Genomic DNA, 18,736 nt, shown 5'->3' with positions numbered 1-18,736 from the left:
TCTTTTACTGGGTGAGACGTGCCCCCTGTGCAGCTCTAAGAAGTTAATGTCTGTAGCTATGGCTTTATGTGGCAATTGCTGAGGCTGTCGGAGTTCAGGAAGTATTGCAAGTGATAGGAAATGGGCAAAAGAAGAACTCAGTTAACCCCACTCCCTTTCTGCAGCCAGTCTTACCTCTTCTGGCCTCATTGTGTCAACGACTTCCACTGGCTCCTGTAGGAGAAAACACTGTTCAGGACAGGCAAAGAACCCAGAGCTTCGCAGAGTAGAGAAAGAAAAAATCGCACAGCCTCCTCACCCCATATGGTCCCCTTTTTGTTCCAAATAGTATATTATATGACTGAGCATTCAGATTTTCTAAATATTGATACTTTATGAGGTGTACTCTGTACTTGCTGTGCTTCCCTTGCCAATGAAGGTTGACTATGGAATGCTGGTGGAGCAATTCAGGTGCCTAAACATGATTATCTAGTACTGCTTTAGGTGCTCTCAGATACCCCATATGGGGCCAACCCCTGTCCTAGAGTGGATGTGTCTCCCATAGCCTTAGTGTGTTATCCACCAACCCAATGCAGATATGTCAGGTACCCAGGGGCATCCAACATGGCACAAGGCAAAAGCATTTTTTCATTTTTTCATTTTTATCTGGCCAAAACCGTAAAGAATTGCAATTTATTCCAGGTGCATTAAGTTGTTCACTGAGAAAAAGATGCCCACAATCAGTCAGGATGGCATCCTTAACTCCCAAGCACAGACGGCTTGTTAGGAAGATGCACACTCCTTTACAATAATCACACCCTTTCTCTTCAGAGAGAGCTCCCCACCGATGCTGTCAGTGTTCAGGACCGTAAGCATTTCCATGCTTTGGTCAAATGTTGAATGGCCCTGAGTAATAGATTCTATTTCCATTGCATTCCCTTCCCTCTTCAGGGTACTACTAGGCTCTCTGTATCCCTAACCTGGATGGCACACTCTGTTTCAAGTGGAAGGTTGTAACGGCACAAGAGCTGCTGGATCAGTTGCCTCATACGCCTGAAATTGCCTAAAGGATGAAAACAAACACATGCATAAGAAAGGAGAACAAGTGAGACAAAAATGCAAAGCCCCATGCCCATCTCCTTGCCCAAGGCAGGCTGGGAAATAGTATGAGGGACATAGTAGATGCTATATGACAGGGCTGAGCTAGTCACAATCTAGCATTCCATTTGTAAAATGGTATCTGGGACATGCCAGAATAAATGTTCTCATGCAATATGTTTTCCTCAATGAGAGGAAACAAACCATTCCAAAGTAGCCCTTGCAGATAATACTCATCGATCAATGTCCCTGAAGGAGAAACAAAAAACCATGAACAAAAGACAAGCAAGACTACTAACACAGCAAACAATCTGATACAAGGGATAAACTGCTGTGACAAGAGGTTTATGCAGTCCACAAAGATAAAGTAGTTTGGAGGGTATGGAAGGAGGAGGGAAGAATTTGGAAATGATTTCACAGACAATACATATCAACAGCCTGAATACGGCAGTACAAAGAGGTGAGGAGTCCAGGGACTGTGCCAGCAGTGTAATGGTGGGAGTGAAACATACTGCAGAATTATTTTCCCAAGCACGACAGTCAGAAATTAGCAAAGAGCAGAAGATAGGGTTTTGTGCTGTAATGAAGTGGAAAAGGCTGTGAAATAAGGTTGGTCAGAAACAATGACAGCTGTCAGCCAAATTAAATACTATGGCAGGGAAAGCTTCATGTATTCAACTCCTGCTCTACTTTTTCTCATCACTCCTGGATCATTCAGTTCTAGCTTCACTTATAATGTCTCCCACACTGGCCTTGTTTTGATTTGATTCTTTTTCTGCTTTGGTCAGAAAGGTGGATGGCTGTCGCACCACTTTACTATCCCAGAAGCATGAAGTGGATTTTCCTATGCCTTAGAGGTTTAGTCATCCATGAGTGGTTTAAGGAAACAGATATGCTATATGCTATATTACGTGATCACCTTTGGATGCCAAAAAGCATGAGCTAGAGCCTTATCCTATGTATTCATTCTCAAGACTGGGCTACATCTCTGTGCTTATTCACTGTCTGCGTATTTCAAGACCCGTAAAGGTTAAAAAAGAAACCCAAATACCATCCTGCATCAAATATACATGATATATGAATCAGGAATGAGCTATGAATACAGTCTTAGAAGCAAAGCTAATATAGGCTGAGGTGACACACAACACAATACATCTGTATTTGTGCATCATGTTAATGTAGTTGAATCAGAGATGCACGTCCAAGGTGGGAGCTGTACGGTTTTGGAGATGGCTGAACAACAGCCTAAGCTACGCTAAAAACAGGTACAGATGTTTAGTTCTCAGGCTGCTTCTCCCAGGGGAATTTATTCACAGGGTGAAGGAGGCAAGAAATAGGACCCTTCCATGCAGACTCTCCAAAAAATGTCTGAGGATATGTTATTACAGCGGATGGAGTGGGGAAAACTGACAGGAGAGAGAGCAGCCTTTGAGTAGGCCTACTTTTGCCAAGCTTTCTGAGGGATCACAGAATATATTCCCAGGGTTGTTACACGGATGTTGAGATGCATTACAAAATACATTTAATATAGGAACAGAAGAGGAAAATCCTTTCAGTCTCTGGGAAATCAGCACCTCACACAGGCATGTACACACAGTTAGCATGATAGCTTCTACAAGATGGCTAGGCACACTAGAAGTTACCATACCTGGGAGTTGCTGTGGCTCCAAAGTTTCAGGCATTTGTTTAAGAGGACTTTTTGGGCCATTGGGCTCCTCTGGGTAACTGGGAGTGGGACTTGGGGGATGAGGCAGCTGTTACAGAAAGGAGAGAAAATAGAGTCCCCCCTGTGTCATTTCTTTCTCAGCCTCTCCTAATGCCTTACTGCTTCTTAAGCAGTCTCTGTGTTGCAGGCTTTCCACTTCTCTCTCTCACCTCTGCCTTCTCATCTGTATCCTCATCCTCATCAACATAAGCAAAAGATTCATGCTTCAGCTTTGGCAGGTTTGCCCAAGGTCCCTTGCTGTGCCCGTCATAGGGTGCCTCAGACAGCTTCTGCTGCTTTTCTCTGTTGAGAAGCCGTCGCCGTTCTGGGCTTATTTGTGCCTGGAGGAGAGCCTGCAGTTCAGATCGCTCCACAGACCCCAGAAGAATCATGGTCTCTGCATAACAGAGCAGAGAAGCATTTAGCTATTTAAAGGTTTTGAATGTTCCCTGTCACATACTGCCCCTTCCTCCCTCCAGCTTCCTCAAAGAGCTCAGACTCATGCTGTCTAGAGCTATAGAAAAGTCATTGATGAACCCTGCTAGTTGCTGCTAGTACACTGAGGGGCTGTGGGAAGCTCACCTTCTGTGAGCTGTGCCACTCCTCAGCACCGCATCAGAAGCAGGCTCTTTATTTAGGCAAGATCGCCTGTCACTGTTCATTCCATGAACTTCCCCACACCTCTCTTAATTGCTATATCTGCTTCACTGCCCACACTCCAGCTTACCTGTCTGACCAGCTCAAACAGCCTTCTGTCATACATCATCCATAGTGGAAGAGTTTAGGATGATTTTTTATGTAGTGTGTCACACTGTCTCCTTCACAGCATGCAATTTGAAAACTAGTTCCTTTGGCTCTGTAAGCTGAGATAGTCTTCAGGAAGGAACACTTTCTCCACAGTGCTTACCTGCTGAGTCCACCAAGGGCAAAGTCTTCACAGTGGTGCTTTGGAGTAGAGTTTGCAACTCTCGGTACGTACAGTTGGAGGAGACGAATTTCACATCTTGGACCATAATATCCTCAACAAAAATATTGTATTTGCTGTGAGTTTATGGACAATAAGGGGAAAGAGCATATTAAAATTTTCTAGCAGATAAATTCCTTAAAGAAATATATAAATGACCTCTTCTTTAAAACGGGTTCTCAATGCAGTTGTTAAATAATCTTCTGTAAGAGTAACCAAAGATGACTTTCCAACAGGATCAACATACATTAACTGGATTTTCATTACAGTTGTATTCCACTCCATTAACCCTCACCATAAAAATACACATATACATACATGTATGTATAGATGCTTTATATATACATACCTATGTATATGATATATACTAGGGAGATGGAGATGGAGATGCAGTTGAATAACTGAACTTTGTTTTAAGCAAAATATCCAAATAAAACATTTGCTCAAGAAAAAAAAATCCAAAATCCAAACCCTACTGAATTCAGAAAAAGAAGTAAAAAAGAACACTTCATTTTTAAATTTTTAAACTGAAGCAATTCGGCAATATTACTACAAATTCAGTAACACTGCAGATTATTCAAACTTGAGCTTTCAGTGAAAAGAAGACTTTTCTCCATTTCTGTCTATGAACCCTAACCCTACTCCACCACTTGTTTTACCCTCACTGCAGGCCTATTCTGCCTTTTTATTTTCTTTGTAGCATTATGTCCTTTTCATGACCTTTTATTCTCCCATGGTCTCATCCTCTTCTGCTTTATTTCTTTACCATCCCCCAACTCCACTTCTGTTTTATTACTATACCTTATGTGATTCCAGCCCAGGTCTGGCAGGTAGGGCAACTTCTTCACCTGGATGATGCTATCGTAGAGGCTGGGCTGCAGGCTCTGGGCTACCATGTTGGCAAGAATGACAGCCACCATCATGGGGAGGATGTGAGAGATCTGACCCGTCAGCTCGAAGCAGATCACAGCAGTGGAAACAGTGTGGCTCACTGCTCCTGTCAGAGCTGCTGCACCTTTCCCAGGTAGGGTGGAAAAGGAATAACAAGAGAAGATGACTGTCACATAGAAGCAGCACATCATGTCAACCAGAAAAGTCATGGGTAAGGGGTCAGGTGAAGAAAAAGGAAGACATGGAGACTCACCAATGACAGCATACCCTCCAGGTAAGATTTGGTAAAGAATACCATCAAATAGGATCCCGTTGGGAAAAAGTGATGCCATGATTTCTCCAACAAGGCGCCCAAATGCAGCACCTGGAAAACATCACTGACAATTATGAAACTGCCATCCAAAGAACACCCAGTCTGTGCTGTGCAGCTGCGCTGGGCAATCACTCAAGTGTTTTCTAACACAGACAAAGTCAAAACTTACGTTAAAATGACCTGGATGACTAAAGACTCAGTTACAAAACATAGAAGTTAGACTCCAAGAGGAGAAAAAAGTACTAAGATATGTAAATACAGTTGACCCCTCATTCTTCCACTTCAGCTCATCGGCCGCAGAAGTATTTGCGATTCCTAGGTAGGAGGAGATATTTTCGGAATATGCCCCATGTCAGTTGAGATCACAGTTAAGGCCCTTCACACACTCATTCTACGAATGTCCAAACACTAGACTCACAGATCACAGCAGAGTTCAGATGGTAAGGGACTTTTGGAGGTCTTGTTCTGACCCCTGCTCACAACAGGGTTAATTTGAAAGTGAGATCAAGTCACCCAGGGCCTTGTCCACACAAGCTTTAAAAGTGTGCAGAGAGGGAGGTTCTCCAGCCTTTCTGAGCACCTTAACCGAGGAAACAGTTATTTTATTATATTTCATCAGAATTTCCCATTGCAACCTTTACCTCTTATTTACTGTTTGCATCTAAGAGGAGTTTTTCTATCCTCTCTATCCCCTGCTGCATTAGATGATGAAAGCTGCAGTTAGGCTCCCTTTTGGCCTTCTCTTCTGCAGCCTGAACCATCCCAACATCTTCAGGCTCACCTTGCCTGTTTTGTGCTTCAGCTCCCCAAGTGTCTCAGTGACCTCCACTGGACTCATCGCAATTTGTCAAAATCTCTTGTATTAGTGGACACAAAATGGCATAATACTCCAAAATTCTGCCCAAAATACTGAATGCAGGGAAATAACCAATTTATTTGCCTTGCTGGCTAGGCTTTTCATAACACATCCTTGTTTGTGGTTAGCCTTCAACACTGGAAGGGAATGCTACTGACTCCTGTTCAGTTGCTGCCTGCCAGAACCCAGAGGTCCTTACTGCACAGAATTTTATTTAAGAGCTGTGGGTACTTTATGCTCAATGTCATGAACTTGTATACTTTAGTCTAAAATAGCCTGTCTTTCTTAATGTCACAATATATTCTTTTTATTTTTTTGTCCATGCAGGTAAAACCACTTAAAACCCAATAAACTCCCTTATGTTACTATATGTCAGTCAAAAGAAATGACTAGTGGTGCATTACATTGCAGGTGTTAGTTTTGAAGCTATCTCTTTGAGTTTGCTTTCGGGGCAAAAGGAACAACTACTAATAACTATAAGATGAAAGTTTTTCTGTGCATAAAAAGGCAGAGAAATTAGAAGGCCATGGCTCAGAATGCCTCCCCATATTGTGGCTTTCTTAATGTAAAAGGACAGGGACTTCCTCCTCAGAACTTGGATTTAGGGGTGGGAAAATAACAAAAACGGAGACTCAGAGGCTGTTATACAGACAGTTAACTGAGCTTGCCATAGACATCAAGTGATGACTCCTCATCCACCAGAAGAAACCTATTGAATATGTATAAAATGTCTTTTATTTTCCCTCTCTATTTGTCAGACCTGTATGCTGCAACACAAAATTGAAACTCACCGAGAACAAATACAGGCATAAATCCTCCACAGGGGATGGGCATCGTGGTAGCAATGACAGCCATGCAGAACTGGAACAGAGGCAGAGGGTGCAGAGTTGTTACTGAGCAGCAACAGCATTTCCTGCAGCCCCACTCTACTGCCTAGCCTGTGAATCTGTGAGGAAACATTTTCTGAGGGATCTGGCAGTTCAGCCAAAAAGGGAAGCGTAAAGAGGCTGTGGGGTGTGAAAGGGAGCTGGAGGAACCCTGGCGACATGCCAACACTGACACATAGGACCTCTGGGTGACAGCTGTGGTTGCAGGGAAGCTAAATCACTGAGGGGTTGAATGAACATGAGAAGTCCTTTGCCTTGGATCTCAGAAGCTGAGATTTCCTACTGCTCCAGAAAGCTTAGCTTTTCATAGAACAAGGTTGTCAAAAGAAAGATCTCAGTGTTTCTCCCCCAGCTCCCTGCTTCCAGAGGGGCTAATTCCTAAGTTAGATCAGGTTGCTCAGGGTCAGCTGAGTTCTGAACATCTTGAAGGGTGGAGATTCCCCAGCATTTCTGGGCATTTGTGCCACTGCTGACACATATTCAAGGGAGAATTTTTCCTGAATTCCCAACTATCATAGGTTTCCTTTATTTTCGCTTGTATCTGCTGCCTCTTTTCCTATCATTATGTTGGGGGAAATGATAAAATCTGTCCTGGTACTACTAAGACCTATTCAAATTCTGACTTAGTCCAGCATGTATAGACTTATCCTGGAGTCAACAGCCTAATCTTACTAACACCTCAAAGGGCAATATGCTCAGACTTTATCAGGCAACATGACAAGAGATTTCCACAGTTGATGGAAACACCGAAAGTGTTGCTGTCTCAAAAACTTGTCCCTTGGTGCAGCAGTATCATCCATAGGAGACAACCACGGTCCAACACAAAAAGACCAATGCTTTCAGATATTTTGGGACCATATTCTCCCTCAGAGAGGGCAATCCTTCCTGTTTGAGGTCCACTGCTAAGAAGGTGATGCCTCTGCTGACATGGTTGTAGTTGTAGACAGATGAGATAATAATCTGTAGAGAGTCAGTTTAGGGAGAGGCCCAAGACAGCTTTTCTGCTGTAGTTCTCAAAGGGTGGTTGGAATAAAAGGGAAAATGAAGCCAAGATATAGCCTACCATTTAGCCAGCCCTCTACAAAGGTAACAGATTACCAGCACAACCACGTTTCTCACCTCATGGTAGAGGAACATGCTGTGAGGATGGGTTAGACCATCAATTTGATACTGGCTATTGTTCTTCCTTCCATAAACTATTCAAATATTCCAGACAAGAAGTTCCTGGCTGGCTATAGAGGCCTGCAAGTTGCAGCACTGGAGTACTTCTAACCAAGGTCTGTCTTCGCAGTACCAAATCCAAGCCACAGCTGAGAACTGAGACTATAGTGCAATGGAGCATCAGGTCAAGTATTTGCCCAGCACTGAAACAGCAGTTTGTTTTTTAATGAGGTCTATCCCAACTCCGAATATATCTAGAAGAAAATAGATATGCTTAGAGCAGTTATTTAGCGAGTTGAGAAAGTGTTTACTTAATGGGAGAAGGCCAATAAACCTAGTGTCTAAGGATATAGCTCTTCCAAAGGAGAACACATGGACTCAGGATACACCATGTAACCCATCCTTCTTTTATTTAAGTAATTAAGACCTCATCTGCTTGGTACACTATAATCAGAATTATCACAGAAGCAGAACTCTTAACTGCCTGTTAGAAATTTGATGTAGTGTTTTACTCTAGGTGGAATCAGCTGTGTCAATCAATCATTGATGTCCATTCCTGAACTACTGAAATGCTCAGCTGATATTGCAAGGTAGCCTCAGCTCTTTTTCTCCTTTGCAACAAAAAAATTATCACCAATTAAATGATATTTTTAACCGTCCACCCACCCTTAGCTTAGGAAAACCTCTTCATCGCTACTTGTATTTTGAGCACTGGAATATAATGTTTTGTTCCTTCAAATCTCTTCTCTTGCTCTGACATGTGTCAGTTACACAGCTGACCCTTTCAGATGCTAAACAGTTGCTACTTCCACAGACCCTGTCATCTCAGAACATTAAATGTGCTGTTGCTTTCCAAGAAGTGGGCAAAACTGATTTTAGCTGCATTTCTCCATCAAGTTATGTCATTGCTAGCAAATCCTTGACCCTCAAGTAACTATAAATTGTGCTTGTATATTCTTATTTTTCTCTTATCTGTAGTTAGGAATACCAGCTAGACTGTACCAGAGTCTATTTAGACCAAATACAAATTATCTGAGAGCTTTTTACTCAATTATTTGGTTTTGTGGCACTGAGAATTCTTTCCTGATGTAGTCCTCTCTACCAATACTACACAGTAGCTACCAAAGGTTGTTCAGCAGGATGCATGAGAAAGATGACCCATATGAATGGCACTAATAGTTTTGGTAATCTTGCATTCAAGGTGGGCAAACATCATATCAAAAGATTGTTAAGAACCTGTTCCAGTTGGAGTGCTTCATTCAGTCCTGAGCAACTTCTCATTAGTAGTTCACAAACTATTTTACAAAGGATCTAAACATTCACTCTGAGTGGAGAAGGGTTATGGTGAGCTGGGTTTCCTACCTTAACAAGGAAGAAAAGCAGGATGATGACGAAGACACTGACTTTAGGATGGATCCAGGCAGCAGATTTCCCTAGGATCTGAGGGTCCCCTGTGTATTTTGCCCAGGTATAGTTATCAAAGAGAGAGCTGATGGCTTCCCGTGGCATCAACTAAACAGGAAAAAACAGGCATGAACCATGAGATTAGATGAACTAAATATTGCACCTCTGTTCCAAGACAGTGGAAGACATTTTTACTTTGGTGATTCATAATTATGAGTCAATTCACATTTTCAGTCTTCAGGAAGAGAGACGAGACGTTACCTGAACTGGTGAAAGTATAACTGCTTTTACACATGAGATAGCATCTTCTTTATTACTTGCTTAGGAGTTTATATAGTTTTGTATGAAGGAGGTAGCAGAGATCACGAGTCTCAGAATATAGTCCATCCTCAGTCCAAACTCCTCCAAAATCTTTCTTCTGCTTTCCATGACATAAGGTTACTGGTGCACAGGATAAGGTGAGACTGTTCTGCGGAATTGCACAGACTTGGAAATACACACCCCACTCACCTCTCCTGCCATGAACTGCCCAAATCCAGGAGGAAAGGTCACAGTTGCTATAAGGAAGGTTATAACCCCAGGGTATACGAGGCGGCTGAAAAGAAAGGTTTATTAAAATATCACCTTACATTCTTTTATTATAGCACTAATGTCAGTACTTTGAATACTAGTTCTGTGAAAGCTCTCTGCCACATCTGTATCCGTTGCTTTTGAGTTCTGTTACTGACAATTTAATGCCTTGCTTGATTGATCATCATTGTTGATAGAGTCCAACTATCAGCAAAGCTATTTTTCCCATCAGAATTAATGTAATGGGAGGGATGGAGTGAGAGAGGGATGTACAAGCTGCACAAACTTCAATACGCTGGGAGGGGCTCTGTATTTACAATGTCAAAAGCTAGCACCTCCTCCATTTGTCCTGATTATGCCAGTCTCAATTCTTCATCCCCCAAGCAATGTTTCCTAATGTATCCCACATTGCGTTAATTCTTACAAGAAAAACTGCTTTTCTTTCCTTTGAACTGCTGACTGTCACATTTTTTTGGAAGGTGTCCTTGGTGGCCACTGGGTCTAACTGTGCTGTGCCAGTGGGGCAAGGCTGGACAGCAGGCTGAAGCCATCTGTGTTTTCCTACTGTTTTGTCCAATGCCAGGATGGATTTCTGGGTACTCTTCATGGGCACTAAGAAGTGCTTTTCTAATTAAAAACATTTTCTCTCCAGTCAGTAATTTCCCTTGTCCTCTTAATAAGCATTAGAGGCTCCCTTCTAAATCAAGGAGTTACCTGAAACTGTTGGGGCTGATCAAGAAGAAAATCCAGTGCAGAACAAATTCTGTTGATGTCTGCAGATATCTTACTCTCATATAATTTGAATTTCTCATATTTTTACTATCTTACACATGAAATAGTTCTACTAGCTTCCAAAAAGCATTTGTTACTATTCAATGCCAGTAGGAGATGAAAATTTGGTCCCTAAAGAGAGTATTTTCAAAGGCACTCACTGTTTGGTAAGAAACTTGTTCAGAGCTGTATGACGCCGGATACATAGGACCACTTGGCGATTGAGATAAACAAAAAATGCTCCAAGGAATCCAGAACATATCCTAAAGTGGAGAAAAAGAAATAAAATCACACCAAACAACAGACAGTACACAAACCATCAACCAAGAAAACAAGTTTAAGTGTTTTTCATCTTCAGCTGTTTATGAAGTCTTTTAAAGGTCACTTAGAGCGTTACTCCTACAGCAACTCACCTGAAGACATTGACTCCCCGATGAAAGGGAAGAAATTATGTTGAATCTCTTTGTGACACACACTACCATTTTACCACCTAAAATTTCTTTTGCTTCGAGGAGGAAATCTCATCAATAGAAATCTATAAAATAATCTATAAAAAGGGACTGACAGATCTCAGTGGGGAAGAGCAACTGGTGAAGAGCAACTGAGCAAAGACCAGTATTGTCAGAACTTACTCATCAGGCTGGGACAGGAAATAATAAAAATGAAGGAAGTTTAACTCTGAGCAAGATTATACATCTGCATCAAATAACAAAAGTAATAGCATCTCTTGTGCCTAAAGCAGAATGTGTCACCTCTATGATCCTATCCACTTGGGTCTATGTTCCTAGTCCTAATAAATCCAAAAAGTTCGAACGCTCTAACTGGCATAGATCCTTACGCTCTGTAGCTTACTGAGACCTTGATAAATAGTGTCTAATACTCAGATGTGAAATAAAAAATGAAAAAAGAGTGGATTTAGAATTGGTGAAGGGCAGTATTATTTTATGTGGCAAATAATTAACTCACAGAATTCTGAGGGTAAAGAGATAACATATTCATTCTACCAATTTTTAAAACCAATGGAACTATCCGTTGTTATACAGGCTTACGCCCAATCTCATTCAGAGATTAATTTAGCTTGCTAAAAAAGTTGTATGTTGAAAAAATCCTGCCTGATCACTTAAAAACTGCGTAGAAACAAGTTTAAACTAAATATAAAGCTGTTCACAGACAAACATGTCCAATAAGCTTCTCTTCCGTATTTTAAGCTGGCACTGCTTAGCACTACTGTTAAAATAGACCAGTCTCTCAGACAATACAAGCCTAAGGGCTGCACAGCAAACTGACTTTCTTTATAAGAATTTATATTAAAAAATAGATCCCTCCATTCCTGCCTATCAACTTTTCAATAAAATAGAAGGGCTTCTCCTGCATATAACTTGCAAACTAATAACATTTGCTGACTCAGAAGAACAAGGTCTAGCTGGTGATAGTGATAGATGACCAGTTTAGTTGTCCTATCTGAGAGAGAAGAAATGTATTGGATAGAAGGAGAGTTCAGCTTTGGGATTTTATGTGAAGACAACTTGGAACAATCCAAGCTGGTATCAGGACTTTATCCAAGACTACCTAGGTCTTTAGGTTTTGCATGTTTTTTTAAAATACTGTGTTGGACAGCAAGCATTTGAAAGCATTTCACAGTCATCTTATACTCCTTTCCTAGCCTTCGTGCAGTACTGAAAAAGACCTAGCTCTTCCAACTCTGTTCAAAACACAATGACAAGAAGTCTTGCATTCTATCAGTTGTGAATTGTAAAGATTACCTTTTTCCTTGCCAGTCTAAACAAATAGATTCCCCTGCATTCAGCAGCCAAGTCAATTTAAGGAGAAAGCCAACTTGCATACATATTACTAGCAAAAGCTCCTCTGTTTTCATAGATTTTCAAAACATCTGATGTCTTCGAAGAATCACACCCAAGTTCATATTCAAGTAAATGAATATGAGGGCAGCCCACTAAGAGCAGCTGGAAAAACCCCAAATATATTTCTGGTCTTGGATCCAGATCTTGCAACAGGACATGTTCACAGTGCTAGCAAGGTATTTGTTCCTACAGTATATTCCCTTCACTACTGCTCAGCAGTGATTTCCCTGAAATTTCTCTCAAGCTCTAAGCCATTTCCTCATAGCAATGCCACACTCTGTTCCTTCTAGTACTTTCCAGTTCTCTTCTCATTAAGTTCGTTCCTTCATTTCCCAGAATTTCCTCCACAAATGAAACCAGTTTATGTATCTCCATAAAAATCCCCCAAACTGACACTCATATTAAAAAATTACCCTTTGTTCTCACTGAATTCAATTACAGTTCAGTTACCCTTGCCACTATGTTGAGTGTACTAACCTCTCTTGAAAAGGATAACCATTCTGACCTTGTAATGGGAAACTTCCTGGTTAAATCTTTTGTCCCATTTTTGTCAAGTGGAGATTTGGTACTTGTTGGGTCAGATCATTTGGGGATGCTACCAAAACAGTTAAAGGACTATGCAGAAAATCTATAGCCAGAAACTAGACCAACTTAAATTTAATTTCTGAAAAAGATATGTGGAAAGGAAACAACAAGCAGCTTGATAATATCCACATTTCCTTCTTTATCCATTGTGCTACACAGTCACCATTTCTGAAGAAGGAATCCCAGCAAGCGGAGGCTTTTTTTGTGACAATAAAAATACCTGAAAGAGATGTACGTAAGCATTTTGCAAAAGAATTCCAAACAGAACTCTCATGATAACCTTTGTAGAGCAAGGAGACAAGTTCTTGGGCACTTACCCTATTACAGCAAATGCTGGCAACTCTTGCAGATCAAAGGGGAAATCCATGCGAAAGTTTGTTCTGAACAGGGCTGTGATGGTAACTGTAAAAGAAAAAAAAGGTAGAGAAAGAAAGAGAAAAATTAGTTGAGAAATTAAATGCCATAAAAGCTAGAGATAGGGACAAGGGAACTAATTTATACATGGTTCGTGACACTATATACAATATTACAAATTGGCAGACTGCTCTCATATTAGTAGTGTCTATTTTTGAGCACTTGCAACCCTAGCATTCTAGATGGAATAGGTTTGTTTTCAGAGCATCTATATATATTTTCAGTTACAATCCCAGATTTTTAAAATGTTTTCTTTTCTTACTTCTACCATTTATTCTCTAGAAAGTAAATCTCTTCCCGCTACACTCACTGACTCTGAAAACTCTCTTTGCCCAGGCAGGCAATTCTTACATATCTGGAGAAGCTGGGTCACTAGAAACAAAACTCAGATCCTCTCTGATGTTCTATCTGCAAAATTCTTTTTTATGTTAGACTAGCCCAAGAATGAGATCATCTCAATTTAGTTTTAGGAAACAGATAGTCCAAGTCACTAAATAACAGTACATTAACAAGTATAGTAGGGTGAACTTTCAAAGAGTTTTGCCACAGGGTGGAAACATGACCAGAGGAAAAGGAAACAGTCACAGCACTTAGTCTGAGTCTTCCCAGGTTCCCTCTTTACTAGCACAAGATGAAAAGGGATTTCTACAGAAAGATTTATCTCACCTATCTTCATTCTCTTTCCTGAGTGACTAAGCCATCCTGAAACTAAATGGCCAGGCTACTAGACACAAATTGTAGTAGTTTAGAGTAGCTGTCTCGCTCTTACAGGGTGAAAGTCAAAAGGAGTTAAAAGAAATTAGAAAGTCTAACTAATGGCAAAGTCTAATTTTAAAAGTTTTCAACTTTAAAATAACACTGAGACATATGTAGAAATGATCAGAAGGAACAGGATGAAAATAAGGTGTAAAACACTGTGGAAAATAAGATGAAGGCTCAGGACATGGTAAAACAGAAATTCTGCAAATTGCAGAACACCAGTGTTCCAAGATTAGCAAACAGGAGCCTAACTTGTTGCAGCCAGCCAGAGAGATGATATTTGGAAAATACAGGTAATGGTGCAAAGTACCCAGAAGCCAGCAAATATTTTGTGGGTCTAAAGAATAAAAGAGGTTTGGTGAAATGCTATACAACTTATTTGCATCTGTCCACCCTGTGATTGCTTCTCTATTTGCTGCTTCCTTGCAGCAATGATGCAGCCAGGAGGTAAAAAATGACAATAAAAGAGGCGTTAAACAAGTTGTGGACTTAAAAGTCATAGAGATCTGAAGCAGATTAGGAATGAGGTGGATGAGCTATATAAAATAATAATTCACTTTCTCTAATTGGCATCAGGGCTTCCAGGGACTGACGGGAAGCCAATGGGCAGCGTCTCTTTTTAAGAAGGATGTGGACAACATGGTGAAGTGCAAAGAGAGGTCCGCCTTAGCACCTGAAAAACTGGTCAGATACGTATAGATTTGAAAAGCAAGCACAACCCTAGAAATGTCTATTATAAACTTCAAAGCCAAATAAAAAGCACAGTAAGATCATTCAAATGAATAAAAAATATGTGATGTGGATTTTTTTTTTAACAAAACAATAAAACCAGATTAAACGTAATGGTATTTATTTAGATTATTAAGAGGTGCAACATGAGGCTGCAAAGCCTCCTATAGAGGTCCACTGATCAATCAGCAAAAGGAAAAAACATCATGGATCAGAAACTAGCTCAGAGAGAAAAAATGTGAGTTTATCATGTCACACATGTAATGATACACATCATTGTACACATGTAGCAGGAGTTGGTAATTGCTGTCTTCAGGCCCTGTGGTGTTGAATGGATTTCTTCAGAAGTCAATATTGGTGTTGATTCTGTTTCACATCTGCATCAAGGTCCTAGATGACAGGATGGAACTCACTCACCAGTGAGCATACTGAACTGGGTAGGTGGGAGGGGGTGATGGTTTGTCACCTGGAGGGCTTCACTCAGAGTGACCTCCACAAACCAGAAGAGTGGACCAGTAGAAACATCCTAAATTCAACAAAGATAAATATTTAGTCCTGCACCTGGAATGGAAGGTGTTTCAGTACAGCCTGAGGGCATAGTGAACAGGAAAATCTCTGCTCTCATGTGCATGGGCATTGGTGGATATGATGCTTATTACTATGTGCCCTTGTGGCAGTGAAAACACATACTAGGCAACATCAACAAAAGCACAACCAGTGTGGGGTGATTATTTCCTGTGAACTGATGAAGCTGCATCTAGAAAACCCAGTACACGTGAAATGTTAGGAAACTGGAGAGAGTCTAGTGGTGAGCCTCAAGATGGTCCAGTGCATGGCCACGGGAAGAAGCTGCAGTAACTAGATCTCTACTCAGCCTGGAAATGAGAGGTCCAATCATGTTCAAAGAGCAGTCTCCCCTCCTTCACGAGGAAGTGTTAGAGACAGAGTGAAAGAAAAAGGAACAATGGCCAACTTTCAACAAGAAAATTTTGCCTACATGTAATGAGCAAATGCTTCTTTTGGGGAAGGTGGATCAGCACTGGAACAAATGTGCAGAGAGGCAGTGGTAAGTTGTCCCTGCTGTAAGCAGGAATTTGGAGCAGACAGCTCCAGGGGTCTCTTCCAAACTAAATCTATGATCCTATGATTCAGAATATGCTGTGGAAGATGGCAAAATCTGCATGTGATACTGATCCTCATTGGAAGCAGAGAGGACTGCATAAAAAAGGCAATGTCCTATATTCATGAATGAAAAGTTATACATTGGGGCAAGATTACTGATACACTAGAAAGGATTCTAGTTTAACAACAGTATTTGAAGAAAGAGACTTGGAACAGTGTAGATAGTTCTAAGAAAATCGTCTTTTTATCTTTTTCCTAACCGCAGCTGCTAGAAATGTGCAGAAGCTACGTGAAAATGGCATTATTGTGCACAGTATTGCAATTGCAATATTGTAATGACTTCCAACAGACCCATGTAATAGCAACCCCTGCTTGGAACTGTGATCATTTTATCTGGAATATTCAGGAATAAGTTTGCCAATGCTTACCTAGGCAGAAAAGTTAGTTCACATATTACGTATGAATTTGCAATAGTTTACCTGTTCCACGTGAACAATACAGCTAGCTGCACATAGTGCACATCAAAGGAAGCAGTTTCCTCCACTCTGCCTTATACAAAGGCTTTCTTGCAGGAAACTAGCACAAAGACATCTGCTTATCTACTGAGAGCGTGACTTCTGGGAGTAGACAAGACTTCAGAGATTTTGACATCAGAGAGGGGGCCTAAGAAGAAACCTTACACAAAAAAAGACTGAAAAGACCAAACATATTTCAGAAGGAAATGAGCAAGAAACAACATGAAAGGTAAGTTAGAGCAGGCATAATAAAAGACCATAAAATCACTTATGACAAAAGTTTCTAGCTCAGTAATACAAGGACAAGGAGACTGGCCACACAGACAAAGAAAATTCAGCACTATGAAGGAGAACTATATTTCATGGACAATTGTATCATGGAACTGTTTAACCCAGGCAGTGAAGCAGAACATAAGGAGCCATTAATGCGGGTGTTAAAGCTCCCTGGATGATTTTGAAGAAGTGATAGTAGTTAGGATGTTTCAGGATTAAGCTAACTTCTGGTGATTTGGAAGATCAGCAAGAGAGCTAGAGTCGATAAAGTGAAGGATAGGAGATTATCTCCTGTCATCGTTCTTTCAATTTCTTATATTTTTCTTGGGAAGGAACAGAAGGGCATGTTTATTGTGACAAATATGATGGTTGAATACCCCACAAGAAGAGACAGTGTTTCACAAAGAAAGAGGTACTCACTTCCTACACTGAAATTGAAAGTGTAGTCACTTTCTATATCCATGAGAATATCCAAGCCAAACAATGTTTTACAACAAAAAAAATCCAGCCCTGTGAAGTTAAGAGAGACATAAGTCACAGCAGTTTTAAGTAAGAGAACTGTCTATATGGAGCTCAGATCAATAAAACAGTAAGAATAAACTGTCAGAGTAAAAGATAAAGACATTATAAGCTAGAAATTTGCAAAGAAATGGCAGCCTTCTGCATCAGATGGAACTTCATTCCCACAGCATTCTGAAATGCTCTCCTGAACAAGCTTGTCCTGTGCTGTATCTGTCTGCACATATGTTGCACTCATGCTTTTTGGTTACTTAAGACAGTTATTTTTTCAGGACCATCAGTCCAACCAAACCTGTGGTCTCCTAATCATTCTATTTTCTCAGTTTTCTAGACTATTTGTTTTTTATGCTTCTAGTCAAGAGATGACCATGTCATTTCCAGCAGATCACAGCTTCATCCTCTGTAGTATGTATTACATCTTCTATGTTGGTTTCCCATCTCTGTGTTTGCAGCCTTGATATTTATGCTGAGTAGAGGTAAATATCCCGCCTCAGGGGCACTCTTACTTGCTGAGGACTCATACTCAGTAATTTTTCAGTCATCTCCCCAGCACATCTAGTAATAAGTTGGGTTATATGATTGATGACATAAGACACTTCCTTTTCTCTTTCCTTCAGTACTGTTGGAAGTCATATGTGATGGCAGAAGTTTTAAGCACCATACAAGGTTGTGGTTTTGGGAAAGATGGAAAATAATAAAATACTAGAGCAACTTTTGTGCAAAGAGAGTAGGAATGGGTCTTAGCTTACCTGCATCCTTGTTCCAAACAGCAAGGACTCGGAAAATGAAGGCACTAAAGGTAGCTGCAAAGAAACCTCTCCAATAATTGCGCACAGCAAAATAGGTGGAAGTGACCTCAATGCTGAAAAGGACCCCTAGAAAGAGTTGGAAAAGGAGCAAAGTTAGAATCAGAAGCGTTATGTTGGAAACATGAGAGAGGCTTCTAAATAGTCTTCTAGAGCAGCGGTCTCCTCAATTCTTTGATTATGTACCCCTACCAGTAAAAGATTTTTTAGCACGTACCCCCCACTATATGTGTATTTAGTAAAAAATTATATACATGTTGTACTGTACGAAGACATTACATACAATATAGAACATGTACAGAAATTGAGGTTAAAAAGGATGAGGTAAAGGTGAAATAAACGAAATTTTTGGAAAGAATGTGTTTTCTTTATTAATGGAACAAAATTTTTTGTTCTTACTAAAAATATTGATATTGATTTTTGAAAATCTTGGTTTAACACTTTGTGATACAGTGATCCAAAGGTCTGATTCTTTGTTCAGTTTTTTTTTAACACTTGGTGTTAATGGCTGTCATGGCTGAAAAGATCTCAGGCAAATACACATAAATCCAAA

General features: G+C 40.5%; 1 protein-coding gene across 1 annotated transcript in view; it reads right to left on the bottom strand.

Moving 5' to 3' along the window:
• CLCN1 (chloride voltage-gated channel 1) overlaps positions 1–18,736 on the bottom strand; it is a 69,299-nt gene that overhangs the window by 4,821 nt on the left and 45,742 nt on the right. The window contains exons 8-20 of the mRNA XM_069866216.1: positions 18,127–18,252; positions 13,364–13,448; positions 10,761–10,862; positions 9,769–9,853; positions 9,217–9,366; positions 6,598–6,667; positions 4,891–5,001; positions 4,548–4,761; positions 3,690–3,823; positions 2,953–3,179; positions 2,726–2,831; positions 960–1,042; positions 175–213 (exon numbers count right to left, since the gene is read on the bottom strand). Of these exons, the coding sequence (XP_069722317.1) occupies positions 175–213; positions 960–1,042; positions 2,726–2,831; positions 2,953–3,179; positions 3,690–3,823; positions 4,548–4,761; positions 4,891–5,001; positions 6,598–6,667; positions 9,217–9,366; positions 9,769–9,853; positions 10,761–10,862; positions 13,364–13,448; positions 18,127–18,252 (1,532 nt within the window). The remainder of the gene's footprint in view (positions 1–174; positions 214–959; positions 1,043–2,725; positions 2,832–2,952; positions 3,180–3,689; positions 3,824–4,547; positions 4,762–4,890; positions 5,002–6,597; positions 6,668–9,216; positions 9,367–9,768; positions 9,854–10,760; positions 10,863–13,363; positions 13,449–18,126; positions 18,253–18,736) is intronic.

Source organism: Phaenicophaeus curvirostris, chromosome 1, assembly GCF_032191515.1.
Source record: "Phaenicophaeus curvirostris isolate KB17595 chromosome 1, BPBGC_Pcur_1.0, whole genome shotgun sequence".
NCBI classification, from domain to species: Eukaryota; Metazoa; Chordata; class Aves; order Cuculiformes; family Cuculidae; genus Phaenicophaeus; species Phaenicophaeus curvirostris.
The sequence above is the reverse complement of the archived record's forward strand: the minus strand, read 5'-3'. Positions and strand labels throughout refer to the sequence as shown.